Source organism: Hermetia illucens, chromosome 5 (assembly GCF_905115235.1).
Source record: "Hermetia illucens chromosome 5, iHerIll2.2.curated.20191125, whole genome shotgun sequence".
NCBI classification, from domain to species: domain Eukaryota; kingdom Metazoa; phylum Arthropoda; class Insecta; order Diptera; family Stratiomyidae; genus Hermetia; species Hermetia illucens.
In genome coordinates this window covers 83,536,901-83,561,269 of record NC_051853.1, presented here as the reverse complement: position 1 = coordinate 83,561,269, position 24,369 = coordinate 83,536,901, and the positions used below count along the sequence as shown (strand labels likewise).

Here is a 24,369-nt window from a genome sequence, read left to right as displayed (position 1 = left end):
GATGAGTTTCCTCTGCCCCGGACGAAACCGTTAGTCGTCTTCCTTTCTATCTCTTGAGGATGCTGATATTACATGGGTTAAAGTTGGCGGAACTGAGGCCCTGCTAGTGAGCAACCGCAAGTTGAAAGAAGTTTTAAGGTTTCTTGCAGGACAGTATGTGATAGAGCCAAGCCGTTTATCAAATATCTCGATGTTATACTGGATGATCGACTAATCTTCAAGGATCAGTTGACCCACGCGAACGAGAAACCTTGAAAAGCTGGAACTACGCTAAATGGTATGATGCCCAATATTGAATGACCCAAATCACCGAGAAGACTGTTGCTAGCTAGAGTGTGCTGAGATGTATGTTGTCAATGTCATGCTACGAGTAAGTCGGGATCGGAAAATAAGGCAATGCTCAAGGTTTTCATCATTTGATTTGGTTCCTTGCGATTCTTCTGATCCGGAGCCTTCATATTTTTGAGTTATTAGTGAAGGAGGTAAAGGAAACTAAGTTTTTCAACGCTGCTATAATGTTTATTCTTTTGAGTTTAAGATACATCCAACTTGAACCAGAATATATATTTACAGTAGGTACTTTTCTCCTTACATTGTGCTTTACCCTTTCGAATAAACTTCTAACACCTTATATAATCAACGCTATCTCTATATAAACAGTTAGATATCTTTACTTTGGATGCTTATTTGTTCCATAATTTTTGCTATAGATGGATAGATTGTTCAAATATATCTAAAATAAAAGTTACTTATTGTTTCACACATGTTCAGTTTGTAATACATATTTTCAGGATTTGTGTTGCTTTGCCTTGGTAAGTCTGCAAGTTTCTTAGAAGACAGGTTGAAGAGCCGATAGCTTGTTGAGGATCCAGTTGTTCCTGAAAGAGGTGGGGACCATTTATAACTATCCAAGTTATAAAAGGACGGGATACTTACCCTTTCTTTTTCTCGTGGGCTTTATCTCCCTGTTGCATCATGCTAAGCATAATGCTTCCGAGGATGACAGCCTGGAAGAGATAGTAGGAAATGTTGTGGTCGCCATAGAAGGATTTAACATATGCTGCTTCGCTGTCGCCACGGGAGACGAACTGCCTGGATTCTCTATCTGCCTCTCTTCGGTCGTCGACACGTGAGTTTTGTCGTGTTTCTGCAGAATTTCGAACGGCTTTTTGCACTAAGTCTACTTCACGGCGGATTCTTTGTTGAAGATCAGCTTGTTCGCGACGAATAGACTCAATTTCACGCCGAGCTGGCTCATCCTCGCGTCGGGATTCCATGCGTTCCCGTGACATGCGGCGGTCACTGGCCATTGAGTTTCGACGTTCATCAGATTCTCTTCGTGAATCGATTCGAAGACGTGAATTTCGAAGTCCATCTGATTCTCGTCGTTCAAATGAGTCTCGGCGTTCCTCTCGCCGTTCAAGTAAGTCTCGACGTTCATCAGCTTCCCTTTGAGAATCAACGCGAAGGTGTGTATTCCGAACTACATTGGTTTCTCGGCGTGAATTAACTTGTTCTCGACGTTCAGTATCCAACCTGGTTGTTTCAGAGCGAACTCGTGAATCGTCACGCTGTGATTTGACCCTCTCTTGTGAATTCATGTTATCAACATTTTGGCTTCGTAATTGCATCTCGCCTCGCCGTTCAGATCGATTTGCAGATGATTGTTGGCGTTCTGAGTTTCCACGTCGTGAGTCAATTCGGACGCGTGAATCTCGGTTCTCATTGGCTTTCCTTCGCATTTCCATGCTTTCTCGTACATCTCTTTGATCGATGTTCTCACGACGTTGTTCTGTAAGTTGCCTGCGTGATTCGATCTCGCTATGGGAGTCTAACTCAGGTGAATTTCTGCGAGCTTCGGTCGCTCGTTGTGAATCTTCACGTCGTGAATCCATTCGTTCGCGTGAATCTCTATTTTCATTGGCTTTCCTTCGCATTTCCATGCGTTCTCGTACATCTCTTCGATCGGTGTTCTCACGGCGTTGCTTTGTAAGCTGCCTACGTGAGTCAATCTCTCTATGTAAGTCTGCTGAATTTCGCCGATCTTCGACCGCTCGTTGTGAATCTTCACGTCGTGAATCCATTCGTTCGCGTGAATCTCGATATTCATTGACCTGTCTTCGCGATGTCATACGTTCTCGCGAATCTCGCCGGTCAACGTCTTCACGACGTTCTTCTGTTCGTTCCCTTCGTGATTCAGTTTCTCTACGTGAGTCTAACTCTAGCGAATTTCTGCGGCCTTCGACTTCTCGTCGTGAGTCCATTCGCTCTCGTGAATCGCGATATTCATTGACTTCTCTTCGTAATTCCATGCGTGCGCGAGAATCTCTTCGGTCGATGTTTTCACGACGTTCTTCAGTTTGTTCCCTTCGTAATTCACCCTCTCTGCGTGAGTCTAACTCTGGTGCATTCCTGCGATCTTCGGCCTCTCGTCGGGAATCCAGACGCTCTTGTGAATAACGAGTTACTGCATTTTTTCCCTGTACTTCTGCGTTCTCTCGCGAATTTCGCCGACCGCTGATTTCCCTATGAACATCATCACGTTCTCGAAGATCATTAGCTTCACGTCGTGAATTGCGTTCTTGTCGTCCTTCGTTTACTTCAGTTCCCCGCTGCAATCCTGATCGTCTTTGTGTTTGCCTATCCATGTTAAGCTCTTCTCGCCTTTCAGGTGATTCACGAGAATCGCGACGTTCAGCAGATTCACGATCGTTGAACAATCGACCGTGACGCTCTGTACTTTCTTGACGTGATCTCCTTTGTTCCTGCATTTCTCGGCGTACACGTGAAATTCCATTTTCACTAATATCTCGTCGTAATTGCATGCGGTTGTTAGTTTGTCGGCGGGAATCTGCACGTTGAACTAAATTGGCACGATTGCTGCTCTCTCTGCGAAGGTTTCGGTACTCCTCAGCTTCCCGTGAATCTCGACGTTCGTCAGATTCTCGTGAAATTTCGCGCTCATTAACGTATCGTGAATTCCTTTGTTCGTTATCGACGTTCCGCGAATCAACTCGCAATCGTGAGTCTTCACGGACGATTGCTTGCTCCCGGTTATTGATACGATGGCGCCGTGATTCAAGATTTAGACCCTCATCAATTTGCCTGCGCGATGTGATTCGCTCGTTACTTTCTTGTCGCGATTCTGACCGCTCAATTGCGTCTTGTCGTAGATCAGCTTCTCGCCGTAATGTATTTCGGTTTCTTGATTCTTGGTCCTTGTTAAGTTGCCGACGTGATTCTGAACGCTCCTGACTTTGGCCGTCTTCTCGCTGGGATCCTAGTCGCTCTCGTGAATCCCTGCGTTCATTATCTTCTTGTCTTGACTCACTGCGGTCATCAACTTTTCGTCGCGTTTGATATCGTTCTGGAGTATTCATCCTTCGATCAACTTCTCGCCGGGTATCTCTACGTTCTTCTCGGCCATCAAGATTTTGTCGTTGACGTGAATTTCGTTGGTCATCAAGTTCTCGTGGTGACTCAGCACGTTCAGGAGAAGCTCGACGGAGTTCAGCTCGTTTCTCTGATATTCTGCGCTCATCAATTCTTTCTCGCGATTCCTGCCTTTCATTGACTTTTCGAGTAGCTTCCAGACTCTGCCGTCTTTCAGATTCTTCACGTGATTCCATTCCATCCCGTACATCCCGATGCTCACGGCGACCTGCATTTTCTAAACGTTCTCCGCGCTCTCGATGATCACGCCTATCGAAACGGTCCTCACGGTCTAATCGTACTCGGCTGTTCCTGATGAGTTGATTCCGTGCCAAACGGTCATTCTGTTCATTGGTTGCATCACGATATCTTTCATTTTGTTCTTGCCTTCGGTCAGCTCGGTCTCGGTTGGTTTCCTCAACCAATTCGGTTCGAGTGTTTCGTCGAAGTCCGTCTACACTTCTGGTCGTTACCCTTGACTGCCCTTCCAAGCGTTCCTCACTTTTTGGGTCGATTCGAACTCGAAGTCGCGCCTCACGGATATCCTCTCGTTCTCTTCGAGTAAGTCTGTTTAGTTCTTGAGGGTCTTGAGCTCTAGTTGACAATCTTCGAGAAGGATTCAAACGGTCATCATCCCGAAACCTTTGGTTATCACGCCAAACTTTCTCGATGCTGAATCGTCTTATTTCATTACTGTACTTTTTTGGGTTTGCCTCTTCCCGTTCAAAATCAGATTCTGGGGATAGTCTCGAGTTTAATCTTTCATCAAATCGAGTGTTTCGTCGAAAACAGAATGCTTTATTTTCACAAGGACTCTCTATGAAAGCGAGTGTTGATCCAAGAACAGCAAACACTAAGAATGTGGTAGCCAGCTGCCAAAAGCCAGGTACCATTTTCACACTCAGATTTAGAGAAGATACTGTCCTTTCACCGGATTCACTTAGAATTTTTTGGAATAGTCCTCAACTTTGTATAACACTAAACTCTGTTGGAAATATTACTTTTCACAATAAAGTCCGCAGTCGCTGCTGAAGTCCACTTGTTGGGTTGCTCAGGATGAACTGTGCCCTGGATGAAACTCGGCCGCCCTTTTATATGATTCAAAGTCTCTTTCAAGAAGCTGGAGCAATGCAATTTCACACTTCATGTTCTCGCTTTATTGATTGCTTTCATTATTCGATTTTCTTATCGCATATGTGCACCGCACTTTTTCTTAATCCTTTTTCTAGTTCAACGCGTCCCACTTTTTTGTGGAGGCGGAAATTCGTTAAAAGTACAGACGAACTAAGACAGTATGTCGTTTGAGATGAGTAAACTGTTCATTGTACTTGGAAAACTTTGGTAATGTTTCCTCGTGAATTTTTTGGACACATAGTTTGTATACAAGAAGTAGAGATTTTAGCCAAGATCTTTCATTTCAATTGACAATTGAATTATACATTAATCAAAATTTGCCATTCGTCATAGTGGCTAAGTCCAATATTCGCTATTACTGATTTTGCGAAAAATAAAGATAACATTGTTGGAGACACTTCAATTTTCGTGAGAATTACAAAAGTCCATCAAAGATAAACAGGACTCATTTTTTAAAGTATTGTGTAAAACAAACCCTTACTGAAATCGGTTTACTGTCTGTCTGTTATACGCATTTTTCTGAGAAACAATTATAGTGATTGACACCAAATTTGGTAGAAAGGTGGGAACTGGGAACGCTCACGCATACAGTGAGTTACATGATTTTTCGTCGAATTTAAGGGGGTCCAATACATGCAAAAGGAAGGTGTAAATTTTATTTTCACCGAGTATAGTCATGGGAGGTCGATCATTTCATGGACTCATTCAAATTGAACACTTTGAATGTCAGTATCACGCGAGTAGAAAAAGGTGGAAGCCATGTACAAAAAATAATGAGGATTATTAACCTATAACTCTGATCTGACCATTCTTAGATACGTCAGATCTAATGTTGTCTCCCAGAAGAATAACAGATTGCGACCATCATCATCATCAAAGGCGCAACAACCGGTATCCGGTCTAGACCTGCCTTAATAAGGAACTCCAAACACCCCGCTTTTGCGCCGCGGTCCACCAATTCGATGTCCCTAAAAGCTGTCTGGCGTCCTGACCTACACCATCGCTCCATCTTAGGCAGGGTCTGCCTCGCCTTCTTTTTCTACCGTAGATATTGCGCTTATAGACTTTCCGGGCTGGATCATCCTCATCCATACGGATTAAGTAACCCACCCACTGCAACCTGTTGAGCCGCATTTTATCCACAACCTGACGGTCATGGTATCGCTCATAGATTTCGTCGTTATGTAGGCTACGGAATCGTCCATCTTCATGTAGGGGGCCAAACATTCTTCAGAAGATTCTTCTCTCGAATGCGGCCAAGAGTTAGCAATTTTTCTTGCTAAGGACACAAGTCTCTGAGGAATACATAAGGACTGGCAAGATCATAGCCTCGTACAGTAAGAGCTTTCACCCTATGGTGAGACGTTTCGAGCGAAACAGTTTTTGTAACCTGAAATAGGCTCTGTTGGCTGCCAACAACCTTGCGCGGATTTCATCGTCACAGCTGGTATCGGTTGTGATTTTCGACTCTAGACAGGAGAAATTTTCAACGGTCTCAAAGTTGTAATCTCCTATCCTTATTCTTCCATCGCGAATCACTTTCTCCAGGGCCAGGTTGAAGAGGATACATGGCATCCCCTTGTTATCTAGCCTCGCACATTGGTCAGGGTCAACCTTGTCAGTCTTATCAATTTCGTCCAGATACCGAATTCTCTCATGGCCGTGTACAATTTTACCCTGGCTATGCTATCATAGGCGGCTTTAACGATGAAAAGATGCAATTGATGTCCACCATTTTTCCATCGCTTGCCGCACAGAAAAAATCTGATCTGTTGCTGATTTTCCTGTAGTGGTATGGGCCAATGATGTTCTGGGCGTATGGGGCTATCCGGCCTAGCAAGATAGAGAAGAATATCTTATAGATGGTACTCAGCAATGTGATACCTCTATAATTGCTGCACTATGTGATATCTCCCTTTTTATGTGTGAGACAGATAATGCCTCGTTGCCAATCGTCAGGCATTGATTCACCGTCCCATACCTTGAGTATAAGTTTATCAACTTGGTGTAACTGGTCGCCTCCATATTTAACCAATTCGGCTGTAATTCCATCGGCTCCTGGCGACTTATGATTTTTTAGCCGATGAATTGCACGAACTGTTTCTTCTATACTTGGTGGTGGCAGTATTTGCCCGTCGTCTTCAGTTGGCGGAACCTCCAACTCGCCGATGTTCTGGTTGTTCAGTAGTTCATCAAAGTACTCAACCCATCGCTCCAATATGCCCATTCTGTCGTAAATCAGATCCCATCTTTGTCTCGGCAGGATGAGCATCGAGGTGTATAAGGCTTCATCCTGCTGACTTGTTGGTAAAACTTCCGCGCCTGGCGCGGTTGCTCCCTGTACTTTTCTAGTTCACAGACTTCTTGGTTCTCCCAGGCTTCCTTTTTGTGTCTGTGAGGTCGCTTCTTCGCTCGACGGAGTTCGTGATAAGTCCCTGCGCGTGCCCGCGTTCTTCGAGAATGCAACATTATTCAGTATGCAGCATTCTTCCGTGCCCTAGCTAGCTTACATTCATCTTCAAACCAGCAGTTCCGACTTTTCTTCCGGCTGGGGCCAAGTATCTTTGTGGCCATATCAATGATAACGTTCTTCAGGTGGTTGTGAAGATCATTTGTTGATGCTTCATTTCCAAGAACCTCTGTTGACTGCGGTTATTACGACATCCATTTCCCTCTTATAGGGGTTGCGGAGGACTGTGTTGTGAATGGCTTCAGTATTCACTCTCACCTGATTGTTAGCTGTAGCTGGTGTCGTAATTCGAACTCGGAGGACCATGCCAACGAGATAGTGGTCCGAGTCTATATTGGCCCCCCTATATGTTCTGACATTCATCAAGGCTGAGAGGTGGCGGCGTTCAATCAACACGTGGTCAATTTTGTTGAAAGTGGTCCCGTCTGGAGAGGCCCACGTATGTTTGTGAATCGCTTTCCGCGCAAACCAGATACTTCCAACAACCATTTCGTGTGATGCTGCTAACTGGATAATGCTCAATCCATTATCATTGGTATCTTTATATAAGCTATGGGGGCCAACGTATCGCCCGAATACAGGTTCCGTCCCTACTTGACTGTTAAAATCCCCAAGTATGATTTTGATATCATACTTGGGACAGGCTTCGAGGGTCCGTTCAACTGCCTCGTAGAAGGTATCCTTCTCCGACTCTGCAGTCTCCTCTGTAAAAGCGTGAACGTTTATGAGGCTTATATTTCTAAACTTGCCTCGCAAGCGCAGAGTGCATAGCCTTTCGTTTATATTTTCAAAGCCGATAACAGCCGGTTTCATTTTTTGGCTGACTAAGAAACCTACTCCGAGCACATGGTTTACTTGATGGCCGCTATAATATGTGGTGCAGCGGCTCTTGTCCGGGAAACCGGTCCCTGTCCATCGCATCTCTTGCAACCCTGTTATATCCGACTTATATTGGGACATGGTATCGACTAGCTGCTCAGCAGAATTCGGTCTGTACAGGGAGCGCATGTTCCATGAGAAAATGCGCAAATCATTAGTCCGTTGTCGTTGCCGGGTTCGTCATTGTAAAGTCCATCCTGCCCAAGGCTCCTTCTGAGGCTTCATAACATCGGTTTTTCGTGTAGGGTTGTCAGCCCTACCCAACCGCCAACCTGGAGGACCAGTTGGTACATTTTGTCCCGTTTTTAGGCGCGGGAGACTCGCCTTCATCTTTCTCCGCCTGGAGTTTTTCATGAAGAAAGAACTCCCAGCGATCCCCTCGTGGAGGTGGAAATAAAGTTTGGTAGTAAAGATGTTGGTGTTGGTTCAGCAGGCGTTTCCCAGATTTTATGCCCCATAGTGGGTACCAATCCACGTTTTGCCCTGGGACCTACCCTTTGACCGACCATGCTCTCTTTTTAAATGAAAATTGCGTAATCACAAGCTCATTGCTCGGTAATCTCACGTCGGTCATGAGACATCATTTCACTCGGCCCGTAGTTTTATCCAAGGTTACAAATTTAATTAAAGAGAGACTTGACTTTCTGGCTGAAACTGATTTAAGCGTCGGGTGGCAACCTAATAGCTTCTTTCTAATATTTTCACAATTTCTTGTATGGGGGCGAGAAGGAAGGACCTTTTAAATTTACAGATTACTCACTGAGGAAGCTGTCACCACACCTGGCAGTTAAGTAGAAAATGCGAAACCATAAAATAAGGAGAAGGAAGAACTTAAGGTACGGTACGGATGACCGGCGGGAGTCGTCTGACTTGGTGACTGAATCGGGCTCCCGTAGTGGACAGGACAGTGTCGAAACCGCTAAACGTAGGGCGGATGTCTAGGCGCCACGATGACCACTAAAATGAATCTCTTTACCGTCCGCTCCTACTACGAGATAACATCGGCAGGGGCTGGGACAACATCTTACCGCCCCCTGTTGCACCAGCGATTCATCATGACTGTGCATCGAGTTACAGACCATTATCTCTTTTTTACTCGCAGCGACACAATCTGGGCTATCATCAGGGAGCATTATCAGCTTGTGGTCGTTGCCGAAACTTGTGACCAAGAATCGATGGGTGTAGAGGCAGTGGCCTCAAAACCACCACAATGCAGGTAATAGGCAAAACAAACTGGTGACTTGCAGAGATACAAAAGAGCACTGACGGCGTATAGCAACGCGATCAGGGGAGCAAAAAATAGCTTTAGGGAATTCTTTGAAGGGTAGAATACACCACAAAAGCATCCAAGCTATACGGGTAAGTTTCTTCGGATGTGTGCGCGTGTTTCCAGCTTACTTTATAATGAGAAAAAAAGACAAATTTTATTTTTTAATGCCGAATAATGATTTTTTTTCCTCCTCATATACCGTTATTTCGAGGACCAGTGCTGTCAAAAACTCACTGAGGAAGAGGACAACTGGTCCTCGAAATACCGGTATATGAGGAATAAAAAATCATTATTCGGCATTAAAAAATAAAATTTGTCTTTTTTTTTCATTATACAGGTAAAGCTATAGCCAAAGACAAGGCAATATCTTCTTCCTGTCTGAAGAAGGAAGATGGGCCATTTCCCGAGAATGAGAAGGCCAGGTTACATCTGCTTCTCAGAACTCATTACGGCGGAAGGCAATAGCATTCCACCTGACACCCCAATAACCAACAGAAGGGTAAAATGTGAATTGGAAACTAGAGAAAGAGATATGCTCGGAAGCTAGAAAAAGATGGGCATGGAAACGTTTAAACCACTGAAATCACCCAGATGGCATATTCCCACCACTACTCTTAAGAGTGGAAACTGGAAACGGTCCTGATAGATGCAGCACCGAATGCCATAGAAACAAAGGGAGTAGCACCGGGTGCGTTTTTGGACATCGAGTGAGTGTTCAATAACACATCGCACACAGAAATACGAGATACTCTAATCGGCAAGGAAATGGGAAAGACTCTGACTTTCTGGATGAGCAGAATGTTAGAGAGTAGGTAAATAGAAGTACCGACAGGTACAAATTCTATTGTCATGAACACTACTCAACGTTGTCCACAAGGTACGATATTAACATATCACCATTAATGTGGATCATGGTAGTTGATGAACTCCTATGAGAGCGAGCAAACACTGGAATACACGTCCAGGGTTACGCTGATGATATTGTTTTAATCTGTAGAGGCAAACATGAGAATACTCTTATGTGCCGGAATCCAAACCGGACTGTAAATTACTAGGTGCAGGAAGGTGTAGGTGGTAGGTATAAATCTAGCCGAGGCCAATGTATTTAGTACTAGTCAATAGGAAGCGCAAGCTTGTTCACCTAAGAGCCATTAGATTTCATGGTACAGCAGGAAAAAATGGGGATGCCCCCGAAAATGCTGCACTGGGTATACATTACTATAATAAGGCCAATGATTACCTATGGGGCGGTAATCTGGGCAAACAAAATGGAATTCAGCACAACAGTCAGGGGGTTACACACGCAAAGACTGGCTTACTTGTGTATCAGTCGGGAAATGAGAACTCGCCCATCGTCATCCTTAGAGGTCCTTCTGGGGTTGACTCCACTTCATCTTTACATACAAATGCAGGCAAAGAGAACGATCTCCAGGATGTCCGAGAATACTAGCACGGCGGGGAGGTGCCGAAATCGAAGGAAAATTCATATTCTTTCTAGGCGGCATCCCAAATTACTGATACCAAGGAATAACGTGACAAAAAGGTTTCACTTCGGTAAGAAGACGTTGGAATAACAGGGTAAACTGTGATAGTATGGCATTGACATACGGCTGACTGACGGATCTCCTACAGCAGTGGGAGCAGGTGCCGGAATCATTGATCCAAGGAAAACGCACTCTGAACCAATGGGTAAGCACAGCAGCATATTTCAGACGGAAATATACGCCATAGTCAGATGTGCCTCTTTCAGCCTCGAAAAGAACTATAGGCGGAAGAATATTGCTATTCGAATCGACGGCCAAGGGCTATTAAGGCACTTAGGTCCAATCAGGTAAATTCCAAAATCATATGGGAATGCCTTAACAAACTGAACACGCTCGGGTCGTTCAATAAAGTCTGGATACTCTGGGTTCCAGGCCATGTTGGGTTAGAGGACAGAACCTACCAGGAGTGGAAGAGTCCAATGGGGGACAGAAACCCAAGCGCTTGAAAGATTATTTAAACCTCTCCAAGAAAAGCCTCCGAATCATAGTGGGAGTATTCACTGGTCACTTTAGGTTAAACTATCACCTAAGGGAGCTAGAGATATCTACGGACACTGTGTGAACTGTGAACACTCATTTATTTCATTTTACTGCGGATATCATTTACTACATATTTTATGCATAATTAGTAAATTTCAATCATTCTAGCAGAATTTCGTAGTTTGTGCGTTTTCAGTGTCCCAGCGACCCTCCAATAGATTTCATTAGGTTTTGGCCTACTCAAACCACAAAGACTATCATCTCTTACTGTAGTGTCTTCTACGCAAAAAAGCATTATATCTACTCAATGTGCAATCTATCACCAATTATCGAGTCTACCATTATCCCTGCAACAAAATACTATGACGGAGCAAATGGCTGCAAGTTGAATGTGGTTCACTCCATTCTTATGAATGAAAATTGAATTCGTGGCGTGGCTAAACGACTCTGCGTAGGGTGTTATCAGGGACTTTTTGCCACACTAGTGCGCACATTATAAATTAGGTTTACATATTTGAACGTGGATTGGTTTCAATGACGTCAAAGGAAAGGTTTGAACTTGAAACTGGAGACACTTGTGAATGAAGGGAACGTCGTTAAATGTGCTCCTATTAAAGGCGGAATTTAAGGTGCCAAATTTATGATGCTCCATTCACCAAGAAGAAGAAGGGGTGCAACTTGTTTTTAGTTAGATGCGAAAACAGCTATGATCAGGGACATGTTGTGAAACTTAAGCTTTAAATTATGAAGGTATATATTGCATTATTTATTCCATGGAATTTTAAATTTAAGTTCGAAATTTAACCTCAGAATGAGATACGAAACTTCTTTACATGAAAAACTCCTTACAAAACTGAATCCATTGAATTTTATCATGTAGAGTGGCCCAAATCAAACCATCCCTAAATTTTTTAAATTAAATAAGAAAGCTATTATGATTGTACAGATAAAATTTATTGATATTTTCTCCACTTCCTGATAACGAGATAATAAGGATTTATGGGAATACCTATCTATGACAATACATAGATTTGATTTGCTATGACCACTCTCTTCGAAATTATTCCAATCCGTTGGGATGAGATTTCTTGCCCATGTTTAGCAGGAAATGCTCCGGTATTTACATTATTTGCGGAGCATAATTATCGACGTGGTGGGGCGTTTTGATGTCACAGCTCCCAAAACTATAGGGGGGAGGACTAAAATTTGCAGGGCTCTAAATCTTAGAAGCAGTCTTGGTAGAGCTGGCCAATCGCAATGGAAGTGCATGAAGGTTTCACCTTCCTCCCTGTAACTTCAATAGTACATACTATAGGGTATGCCAAGTGTAGCAGCAGGGTTCCCTATTGGCCAATGCCTCGAGGAGATCTGGTCTGGTTCATAAGAGGTCCAAGTCTTCCTCGATTTAGCACAGGCACCGAGCATGAGCCATCTGGAGTCACTGACGAGCAACTGACAAGCAATGTGAGTAGATTCCGCTTCTCATTACAACAAGTTACCCTTACTCCATTGAAAAACAATTTTCGTTGTCAAAAATTGTTTTTCGATATCATGACCAACGCGATTCGGATTTGAGTGTGTTCGACACGCAAGTTACTCGCTCCGCCATATTTCTACTTTCGGGAGCCTTGGCCAGTGAGATTTCAAAGCTGCACCTTAGTTCACCCTTGCAATCATTCACCAACTTGAAGGAAATCACTGCTAACTTTAAAGCTTTAAAGTTGTCTCTATTTTGCCCTGGAGTCAAATTACATACACGCTTCCCGTATCGCCAATATACCCTCCTGGAAGGCACTGGCATACTCCCCAAGATTGTACGGAAAAACTCCACTAGAACTCTACAGGAAACAATAAAATTAATGAAACCGGGGGAAGCAATAGAACCTAATGACATCGCATCTGAGCTCTGGAAAGCAAAGAGCTGGGACCCAATACTCTGGCTCAGTGACTTTTTCAATCGGGTTAACACCACCGTTCCAATATGGAAAAGAAGGTAGTCCAGCAGAATGTTGTGAGGAGCATCACCCTCCTTACATTGCATTCTTGATCTAGAGAAGCCGTTTGACCGTGTACAACACGAACTCACCTGGTTTGCTCTGCGGCAACACATATTATCAGAAGAACCCATGCGCTTAAATTGCTCTATCACAATCCGTAAAGCGAAGTGCGAAATGTGGCGGGTATATCAAAACTGCATCGTGCATCTGTCAGTGTTCATCAAGGAAGCGCCCTCTCTTAACCTCTCTTTGTTCTTGTTAATGTGATACGGGACATCCAGCGGTCAGTACCCTATACACTGCTTAATGTAAATGATGTTTTCCTGGCGTCTTATAGCAAAAGACGACCTCGAGCAACTTGTTCAAAAATGGAATGATCGCCTTATGCAGCACGGTCTAAGCTTGAATCTGAATAAAACTGACTTTTTGACAACTGATCCTAGTGAAATAGGCACTATTACTGTCAGTGACTGTAACTGAGAGATTTAAATGTTGCGGATCAATTCTGTTAGCCAATGGTGAACTACGGCGTTCCACAACTGGTGTTCTTTTTGATCGCCATATCAACGAACGTCTCAGATCGAAAATTTACCGTAGTGTCGTCCGCCCTGCCACTCTTTACGATTCTGAGTGTTGGCCGACTATAAAAGACAATTAATGGTATCTCGTGGTAATGGAGGCGAAGATGTTGGATTGGAGAAGTGTCGTAACATGTCGTGATCACATCCGAAATGAGGATATTCACCATGGATATGGGATTGTAGCGATTGTGAAAAAATTACAAGAGAGGTGCTTTTGATGGTATGGTCATGTAATTCCTGCTAACGAGAATTCACTTGCCTGTACATTGAGATTGATGGGAAAAGATCAAAAGATCAGTCGAAACTATGATGGCTGCATGCGCTGGAAGATGACATGCTAGCTTTGCGACTGCACGCAACCGATCACGACGAACCGACCTCCCTTGAGAACGAAACAAAAGCTGAAGACGAAGAAGGGTGAAAGGATGAAGGGTGACAGCACAGGACGATATAATGCATTAGATATAGAGGTCGACTGGAATGAGGTGCAGAAGTACGTAGAAGTCGTCCTCTGAGCAAGATTCTATAGTGCGGTTTCTTGGAAACTGTGAAGATTGTTCCTGTTGTACATAAAAAACTATAGGTGAATTTTGGACGAAGCGCCCATCTTTTACAAAGGACTATTGCAAATATGGAATACTATACCGGCATTCTTAATCTAGGGTTCTATATATAGTCATCGATTTAACTTCTCATCCAGGATCACAGCAGAATACTTTATATCAGAGGAAAGTAACAGTATTTGTCGGTTCAGTCAAAGAAAGTCAAATTCGGGTATCTTTGCATTGTGATGAATTCCATCGGATCAATTTTGATTTCCCCTGCTGCTTTATTTCGTCCCTGTAGAATTTAATTAACATCTTTACAGATACGTAGAGTGCCGTAAAGATGGCGCCACTATGGGGCGTCTCTCTGCTCACGAACGTGAATCCAAAAGTTTGCTCCGCAGATATCGAATGATCCTTACTTTTGGAGGAGATGTACCCAATCCATATCCCTCTTCTAATTAAAGCTTGGAAGGCTTCAGTAGTGTTCAATGCTTCTTCTATATCTAGAAGGGCAGCTAAGGTCTAATGTTTGCATTTATATGTGTGTATCTGTATGACATGGTGGAGAGACAAAGTAGTATACTACTCAGATTCATTTTTACATCGCAGGATTTCCGCTAATAGATGTGATGCTACCCGGTGCAACCAAAAATCTGATGTCCCATGCATCAATAGGCCGAGCACCTACATACACAAAAAATTTTCCCTGGATTCCGCTTTCTCATTACAGGATCATCACGTATCATCTTGTAGAATCCCTATTCGGAAAATATGTACAAGGAAATATGGCCAGTAAGAAATTTTCCCGCTTTTCGACAGAATAAACTTTGCAGTGTGTTTGGTTGGTCCTACAGGAATAGTTTGATATGTCCAGCGTTAAGCATTAAGGCTCGGCAGCCTGTCATTATGGGAACTTTGTTACCAGCTTTTGGTAGTAGCATTAGCCACAGCGACACGTCACACTACAATTGTTGGTTACGGTCATGCCATGAGAGAAATTGAACCCTCTTTTGCTAAGGCATCCGAGATTTCATTTTCCTCTTTATCACAGTGGCCAGGTACTCAGAGCAGTTCCGTATTGAATCTAGAAATAAAATTCAATTGTCTTCTATCTGAATGGTTTTTGAGGTGAACAAAGGACAACTCAAAGCCCCCTGGGCAGCTTGTTTATCACTGCAAATTGCGATGCGCCTGTTCTTTAACCACTTGTCAATCAGCCAGGTATACATGCTCAGTCTGATAAACAATTGTGTGTAAAAGGCATCAGTATATCATACCACTCACTTTTCTGGTTCGTCCCAATTTTCTCGAGGCTTAAGGATAACTTCATATTTCCTTCCAAACAAATATATGGAGATCAGAGAATCAGGAAGGCATTGCAAAAATTGGATTCAGTTTTTCTAATAATCTTTCCACCGCGCTGTGCCCTTCACGTCCGCTATTTCCCTATAGGTCTAATTGTATTAGGCTATGAGCTGCACTCATTGCATTTCTCTGAATATATAAATGCAAGGGCTACAAATTAAGTTATACAAATACAGGGTGCGGCAGCATAACTTCCTTTTTTCAAAACTCAATAAAAACTATTGTATGCATCGGAAAATATTTATTTATTTTTTATAATGTAGGTACATGTCTAAAGTTTTTATTTACATTGTTTTGAAGATCAAATCTGTTAGGTGACGTCCCCCATTCTCCACACATTGCGTAAACCGATTTCTGGCGTTCGTCATGACTCTTGTTAGCATAGCAGGTGTTATGTTGGCAATTTCTTCTTGGATGTTGGTCTTGAAATCTTGTAGGGTTCTTGGACGGTTCACATAAACACGGGATTTCAAAAAACCCCATAGAAAAAAATCACAAGGGGACAGATCGGGAGAGCGTGCCGGCCATTCCAAATCGCCTCTAATTGAGATAAGGCGCTCTGGAAAGTGTTCCCTCAAAACAGCCATCGATGCTCTTGAAGTGTGTGCTGTTGCACCGTCTTGTTGGAACCAAGTATCCCCCAAATCCAAATTTTTAGCCGTGGGAAAAAAAATTCTGTAGCATGTTTACATACCGGTCCGAATTCACTGTAACCTCATTTTCCTCAAAAAACCAAGGACCAATAATTCTAGCTGAGGAGATTGCACACCACACTGTAACTTTGGGTGAATGCAACTCTCAACGGTTGGTGTCAGCCCAGTAGCGCATGTTTTGTTTGTTAACCGACCCACACAAATGAAAATGGGCTTCATCGCTAAAAAAAAACAATAGCACCCTCGGGAACGATATCAAGAAGAAGCTCACACGCGTTCATCCGAGAATTGAAGTTACGTTCTGAAAGTTCCTGCACTATCGCCATCTTATAGGGATGAAAATGAAGATCATTACGAAGAATTCTTCTCACAGAACGATCGAATAGTCCAAGGGCAGATGCGTGTTTGCGCGCAGAACGCCTTGGCGATCGCAACATTGACGCTCTCACTGCTTCAATGTTCTCAGGTGTTCTAACGTGCCGAGGGACTCCAGTTCTTCCTTTAGTCGCACTTGCAGTTTGTGTGAATGTAGTGACCCATGTAACAATTGATTTAAGGTTTGGGACGGGAGCCAACGGGGCTAAATTAAAGCTATTCCGAAATGCACGCTGTGTTGCAATAACCGAACATCCGCTTGAAAAGTAAACCTCAACGGCAAAGGTACGCTCCACACTATTCCAACGCATTATGGCGACTGAACCGTGTCGGGACAAAACTTTACAGTATCCTCTCTTGAACGAGACCACTAGCGCTCCGCTATGACATCAACTAAGTGGCGCGCATTTTAAAAAAGGAAGTTATGCTACCGCACCCTGTACATAGAGCTGGTTGTCGTGCTCATGTACCGGTAATACTCAGGCATACAGCTCTTTGCAGTGAGGCTAGTTTACAGTGAGAATTCTTTTGTTTCGCCTTAACCCAGCACACTACGGATGCAATGCATAAGCGAAGGCCTGAGTCCCCAAAGTTCCGCCTGTATATTCGATAGGCTGTGAGAGTTTAGTGTGAAATACTAATCACCACATGGCACACCATTTTCTCGTGTTCATCTGGATGCATTGTTGTTCTTTGGGAAATAAATTTACAATTTCAATTTTCAATTTAATTTAATTTTAAGTTTATTGAGTTAACAATATTTCACACTATTTAATTTTATAATTCAATTTATAACTCAACTCTAATGTCCAAAAAAATGTGCGACCGGCATGCAGTAAATTTTCAAAAGCCGGTTGCTTCGAAAACGATCACTCCGCCTCCAGATGAATCGTTATCTCTACATGTTTGCTGCAAAGAAGCTTCTTATCTAGAATAACACCCAAATATTTCACATCTTCTGAAAATAAAAGGGCTGTACCCCTCATGGAATGCAAAGACCATTCAGTTGTCTCCTTTTTGTACATAATACAATTGTGATTTTATTTGGATTTATTGATTGACCATACCTGGGGCACCAATTGTCAATTAAATCAAGAGATCTCGACTATCAGCTAGCGCAGCCTTATTATCCGCATCCGCAGTTCGTATAGTAGTGAGTCGATCAACATTTTCCATAGAAGTGGCGATTACACACCTTCTTGAACCAATCTTTCGTTACTTCTGTTGTCAGGTCGCGATCAACACCCATATCAGCATATAGCAGTCTTGATTCCTTGCAGAATTTTAGTTATTTCCCAATGAATGGAAAAAGGAGATGATCCTTAAAATTCCCAGGGAGGGCACCCATATTGAGTGAAATGATTGAAGGTGTATTTGCGTGTTTTTTACTGTCGCAGAGATGATATCTGAAATAATTTTGGAATGAAAGCTTGATTGACAGGGAGTAGGCTGGTTTCCACTTTGAATTCTTCTGTAACGTCCACATTGACACCTTTCGAATCGCAGTCTAATCTACTAGGGTTGTATTCTGCCACCGATACTTTTCCTTTTCATGATCGGTGACGCTTTCATGCTGCCTCGGCTGGGGGATGTAGAAAGGTTCAATGGACGATGCCAGGTTTCATCGCTACTCTTGCAAGTTGTAGTTCGCATGACTGTTTTGGTCTGGATCCGAATTGCTCATGTTTCTGTAACGGTGTCTTTAAGTCTGGAGTGGATGACTTTTTCGGCGATCTTTGCCATAGTTGGAAGTAGGCTTATTGGTTGCCAATTCTGTGGGAACTTTAGATCTTTGCCTGGTTTTGGAATGACAATGATCGTTTTCCAAATTTTCGGGTAGTATCCTAGTTGGAATGCCGCGTTTATTATTTCTGTTGTAGCCCCTATGATGTTGTTCGGGAGATGGTTTAGGCATTTATTGGAGATTTTGTCCCATCCCGGGGCTTTTCTCTTGTTCAATGTTTCAATGATGTTTTGAATTTCATTGAAGTCAGTTTTGAGCTGATATTCTTGGTTTTCCTGGTGATTTTTTGGGTATTGTAGAGGTGGTGTAGTAGGGTCTTGTTCCTCTGTGTCATCGTCGGAAAATATTTGCTCTTTGAACTGTAGTTCCAGGGAATTGATGAAGGCCTTTGCCTTTCCTTCTTTGTAATGTCCTAGCCCATTTTGCCCGTGTATGGTTGGCATGGGTAATCTTTATCCATTCTTTATTTAGTCATTCTCAAGAAGATGTTGTTCCCTGGTTCGAGATTTTCGAGGAAGTGGCCCCATTGTTGATTCCTGAATTCATTAATTTTTTCCCTAATTTGGTTCGTTATTCTGTTGTAAGGTTTGGGTCCCCCGTATTATTGCCTCTCTTATATAATTTATTTCTTTTTCTTATAATTTTTCTAATGTTAGTCGGGAGTTGATAGTGGTGCCCTTTTTTAATTGGGATTTCAGTTGTGTTAGGTTTTTGATTGATGATTCTAATTGCTTTTTAGTTACTATTTTAGAGGTTTGTGAGAAGTTGTTTAATGAGTTTTTAAACTCCTTCCAGTTAATAAGGTTGGTTTTAGGAGGGTCTATGAAATTCAGAATTTGTATTGTTAGTAGTATGGGTTTGTAACCGGAGGATAGTTCGTCAAGGACTTCAATTGAGAGGTACCTACTGAAATTTTTTGTAATTGCCATATCTAATATGGATCCGTTATGCCCGGTTTTGTAGTAGGTAGGTTCTACTGGGGCGTGGATTGTGAATGCGTTTTCGCAAACGAATTTGTATAGTTCATTTCCGGATTTGTTGTTCCTTGTAGCGCCCCACTGGCGGTGGTAAGAGTTTAAGTGCCTTTCTAGGATTGTGGGTGTATTTTGTTCTAGGAGGAGCTTTAACTCTGGAGTGAAATTTGTGGAGTCAGTGGGTTTGTATGTTGAGATGATGTTCATCTCAAGGGCTTCTGTTCTGGGGCCTGGGGTTTGATTTTGGTGGTGGGATATGTTTCTTTTTATTATGATGGCTGTTCCTCCTCCGCTTCCGTGCAGCCTGTCGTTCCGATATGTGTAAAAGTTGGGGATATTGAGACGATCCCTTGGTTTTAAGAATGTTTCCTGTATAAGTAGGATTTCAGTCTTATTGTCAATTAGAAATTGTTTCAATTCTCCGTATTTTCCTTCAATTGAGTTGGCGTTCAAACTTAGAATCGTTAAATTAGACTCTGCCATTTTGCCTTCCGGAGGACTTTAGTTGCGGGATTTGTGCATTAAAGGTGCTTTGGACCATCTTGGCTATCATTGTTTCCATCATGAATTGAAATTAGTTTTGCATATTTGCAAAAATTTGATCCATTTGTATAGGATTGGAGATTTTTCGAGAATTATTGGGACTTTTGAGACTTTTTGTGTGTTTGTTGTTGTTGGTTTTTCAGAGGTTTTCGCAACTTGTACGAAAGTTTTTGGGAAGTTTTTCGGATTTTTGGGGCAGCCTCCATAACTAGCCGGATGGTCTCCTTTGCACTTTGTGCATTTCGCTTTTTCGTCTGCTTTCTTATCTCATTTAGTGAAATGGTGGTTTCCCTCGCATTTAACGCATCTTGCTTGTGTAAAGCAATTATTTGATGCATGGCTAAATTGCTGGCAATTATGGCATTGCGTTCGTGGTCATTGAGACTCTATCTGAACGAGATCTTCCTTGATGTCTTCAAGGGGGATTCTTTCCAGATCTTTTATGACTACTTTCAGATTTTTGTCTTCGAGGATTAGATAAGTGTGGTATTGGATACCATGGTCTCTGAAGAACTTGCATATTTTTCTGTGGTCTGTATTTCTATTTAAAGTATTAATGCTACTTACTGAGTCCTTTTTGGGCCATGGTTTTCTGATTGAAGACGGTGGTAGGATCTTGATTATTAGTTTCGGGGGCGGCAGTGCTGGGAATTCCGGATTTTCCTCTTTTTCTTCGGACTGACTTTCCAAGATATCTGTTGACATCTCTTCTTCGGTCAAGGATGCGCTGGGTTTGGTGGGTAGTGGTTTCCATCTCATCCTTTTGTTGTGCGCTGATTTTTCTTGTTTGGTGTCCAGCGACTTTTGGAGTCCTTTTATTATCATAATTCCGTCAAGTTTTCATTGAGTTTTCGCTGTTCGCGCAGGTCCTCTTACGCTAGTTGCTTGGTGATCTCGTCCAAGCTTTTCCGCAGACAGGCTATTATTCTGTGTTTGTCACAGTTTTTGTTCGGGGGCTTCGGGTTTTCCTGGGCTCAGTTCTCCATTTTGTCAGCTTGGTCACTCTTTTCAACACAGTTTAGATTTTCACTTTCCTCCACCTCACCGTTTTGTTTTACTTTTCATATTCTGTTGTTAGTTTACACTTTTTTTACCACCATCACTGTTTTTTCCACTCTCTTAGGGTCTGGCGCCAATGCGGCGGTTTTCTTACGTCTAGTATTTTAGGCGCGGTCGCGACAATTTGTCGATATGAGTTTTTTCCGTCTCATTAAATATTTTCATCATCATCATCAACGGCACAATAACCGGTATCCGGTCTAGGCTTTCCTTAATAAGGAACTCCAGACATCCCGGTTTTGCGCCGAGGTCCACCAATTCGAAATCCCTAAAAGCTGTCTGGCGTCCTGACCTACCCCATCGCTCCATCTTAGGCAGGGTCTGCCTCGTCTCCTTTTTCTACGATAGATATTGTCCTTATAGACTTTCCGGGTTGGGATCATCCTCATCCATACGGATTAAGTGACCCGCCCACCGTAACTTATTGAGCCGGATTCTATCCACAACCGGACGGTCATGGTATCGCTCATAGATTTCGTCGTTATGTATGCTACGGAATTGTCCATCCTCATGTAGGGCGGCCAAGAGTTCACACTTCTTCTTGCTAAGAACCCAAGTCTCCGAGGAATACATGAGGACTGGCAAGATTATTGTCTTGTACAGTAAAAGCTTTGGCCCTATGGTGAGACGTTTCGAGCGGAACAGTTTTTGTAAGCTGAAATAGGTTCTGTTGGCTGACAACAACCGTGCGCGGATTTCATCATCGTAGCTGTTATCGGTTGTGATTTTCGACCCTAGATAGGAGAAATTATCAACGGTCTCAAAGTGGTAGTCTCCTATCTTTATGCTTCCCGTTTGACCAGTGCGGTTTGATGTTGTTGGTTGGTTGGTTTTTGGTGCTGACGTTGCCACCATATATTATTTTGTCTTGCCTTCATTAATGTGCAGCCCAAGATCTCGCGCGGCCTGTTCGATCTTGATGAAGGCAGTTTGTACGTCTCGGGTGGTTCTTCCCATGATGTCGATATCGTCAGCATTTGCCTCGGCATCACGGATGACTTTTTCGAGGGCCAGGGTAAAAAGGACGCATGATAGGGCATCCCCTTGTCGTAGACCGTTGCTGATGTTGAATGGTCTTGAGAGTGATCCTGCTGCTTTTATCTGGCCTCGCACATTGGTCAGGGTCAGCCTAGTCAGTCTTATCAGTTTCGTCGGGATATCGAATTCTCTCATGGCTGTGTACATTTTTACCCTGGCTATGCTATCATAGGCGGCTTTAAAGTCAATGAATAGATGGTGCAACTGATGCCCATATTCCAACAGTTTTTCCATCGCTTGACGCAGAGAAAAAATCTGATCTGTTGCTGATTTGCCTGGAGTGAAGCCTCTTTGGTATGGGCCAATGATGTTCTGAGCGTATGGGGCTATCCGGCCTAGCAAGATGGAGGAGAATATCTTGGAGATAGTACTCAGCAACGTGATACCTCTATAATTGCTGCACTGTGTGATATCTCCCTTTTTATATATGAGACAGATAATACCTCGTTGCCAATCGTCAGGCATTGATTCGCTGTCCCATACCTTGAGCACAAGTTGATGAACCACTTGATGGTGATATTTTGGCAAAAATTATTCAAATTTTTCAGCAGTTTTGAGTAAGCACGTTTGCTTCCGCTGCCGGTCACTTCTGAACTTTTGTGTCTTTGTGGGTGGACTTCTGGCCCTTTTATATCCCGCGAAGCATTTCAAAAAGCACTTTACTAGAAAACTAAGTTGCGCCTTTGACAAGATCTCCTTACTGGCATTAGAGTCATCTGTTAACAATTATGCTAACTAATTTTCTTTGCAGTCAGTGACAGTGATAAAGTGCCTACGCCTTATGAGAATATAGTCGATTTGCGTTTTACTGTTCCCACTGTAAAACGTAGGAAGATGATACAATCGTTTGATAAACCATGTATTGAAAATTACTGTACAACTGTTGCCGTCTTCTTTTTCACCGACACGACCAATAAGATCACTCGCAATGACGATGTAGCCATCGGCAAGTACGTGACGGATCTTTGTGACAAGCAGTTGCCAGGAAGCATTTTTCTCGGCCTAGGGTTGGCTTAGCTGTGATGCGTATGCGGCGAAGAAATGAATTATGCTATCAGCTCATATGAAGGTAAGGTTCACAAGCCTGCCATCAAATCGTTCTTTCTTTAATGGCACAACAGAAACCCTCAGAAATGGTAATGTCGAAAACATATTGCGCGCGTGGGTTACCAAAATAGATAAGTTTATAACCATTTTTACGGTTTTGAGGTTTATAACATCGCACCATCGAGTTTCTTTAGAGAACGCAAATGCCCCTTTTCATGAGGTCCTTGCGAGTTCCTCCGTCTTCCCGGTGAAGCTACCAATATTTAGACTGTAGACAGTTATTTGTTTTTTCGGAATAATTTATATACGTCCTGACGCCGTCTATGCGTCAAGAACTCTTGAGGTATGGGTGGATCTTTGCGGCAGGAACGGTGCCTGTCCTGTTACGTCAAGCGAGGTGAACGCCTGGGCACTTCTAGACTATTTATTCCACGCCATCATTTTTTAACAAAATTGAGATAGGTTTTCTCTTGGTCTGCCTGTCACTAAGAGAGATTAGACATAGTGGAGTAACTCCAAATATATTTATCTCTTTATGGCAAAGATTTGCCTTACTGAAGAATCAAACCCATCCTGAGAACTTTTGAACAAATGGAAGATCGGATTTAACAATTGCGGCTCGAACAAAAAGAATGAAGATTTTGGAAAAAGATAAACATATGACATTCGATAATTATTTATCAATTTATAAAATTCCGTATCTCAAACAAAATTATTAACTACGAAAGCGCTGATCACAATTCATGTGTCGGTCAAGCCTATCCTTTCGCGGATCTCCTGCTTCGATTTAGGTCCGACTTTCGCTATCGGCGGCTGCGACGTAGATGCTGAGGAGCCTTCTTCACCGCGTTCCTTGGCTCTTTGGGCCTGTTTTTCCTGCTTGATGGTGTCATATTCCTTCAGGTCACTGAGTTTAAGTGTGAAGCTTTGTAACTCTCGTTTCCGCATTTTGGTTTGAGTTCCACAGTTGGCTGTACCTAAGAAATCGTTTCAAGATATACACAACATTTGTACTAGCTACGAAAATCAAATCCGGGCCCACCTTTCAATAAGTATAGTTTTTTCCCAAAATATGCTTCTGAAGATCCACCAGTGTAGAAGCAGCTCAGTCGAAAATGTTTACAAACACGAAGGATTGTCAAATCGTCCCAGGAAGTACTAGAACCGCTCCGCACCGCTGAACTGCAATTGGCGTTTGAAATCAATATTTACAAATTGTACAAGTTTGCTGTCAAA

The 24,369-nt window shown here is 42.9% G+C and overlaps 2 protein-coding genes across 2 annotated transcripts; both read right to left on the bottom strand.

Annotated features, from left to right (window-relative positions):
- Positions 1-511: 511 nt before the first annotated feature.
- Positions 512-4,496, bottom strand: LOC119658391 (trichohyalin). Its single transcript, XM_038065778.1, has 2 exons — positions 937-4,496; positions 512-878 (listed from the first exon to the last, which is right to left on the bottom strand). The coding sequence occupies exons 1-2, from the start codon at positions 4,323-4,325 to the stop codon at positions 830-832; spliced, it is 3,438 nt and encodes a 1,145-aa protein (XP_037921706.1). The 5' UTR covers positions 4,326-4,496; the 3' UTR covers positions 512-829.
- A 19,297-nt stretch (positions 4,497-23,793) lies between these two features.
- Positions 23,794-24,333, bottom strand: LOC119658316. Its single transcript, XM_038065641.1, has 2 exons — positions 24,176-24,333; positions 23,794-24,110 (listed from the first exon to the last, which is right to left on the bottom strand). Exon 2 carries the CDS (start codon positions 24,079-24,081, stop codon positions 23,875-23,877), a length of 207 nt encoding a protein of 68 aa, XP_037921569.1. The 5' UTR covers positions 24,082-24,110; positions 24,176-24,333; the 3' UTR covers positions 23,794-23,874.
- Positions 24,334-24,369: the final 36 nt, after the last annotated feature.

What these genes read in the sequence shown, in the direction of transcription:
- LOC119658391 (XM_038065778.1), bottom strand. Translation starts at nt 4,325, where the DNA reads ATGGTACCTGGCTTTTGGCAGCTGGCTACCACATTCTTAGTGTTTGCT. An exon ending in GCCCACGAGAAAAAGAAAGG is followed by an intron (nt 879 to 936) that starts GTAAGTATCCCG and finishes CACCTCTTTCAG; the next exon opens with GAACAACTGGATCCTCAACA.
- LOC119658316 (XM_038065641.1), bottom strand. Translation starts at nt 24,081, where the DNA reads ATGCGGAAACGAGAGTTACAAAGCTTCACACTTAAACTCAGTGACCTG.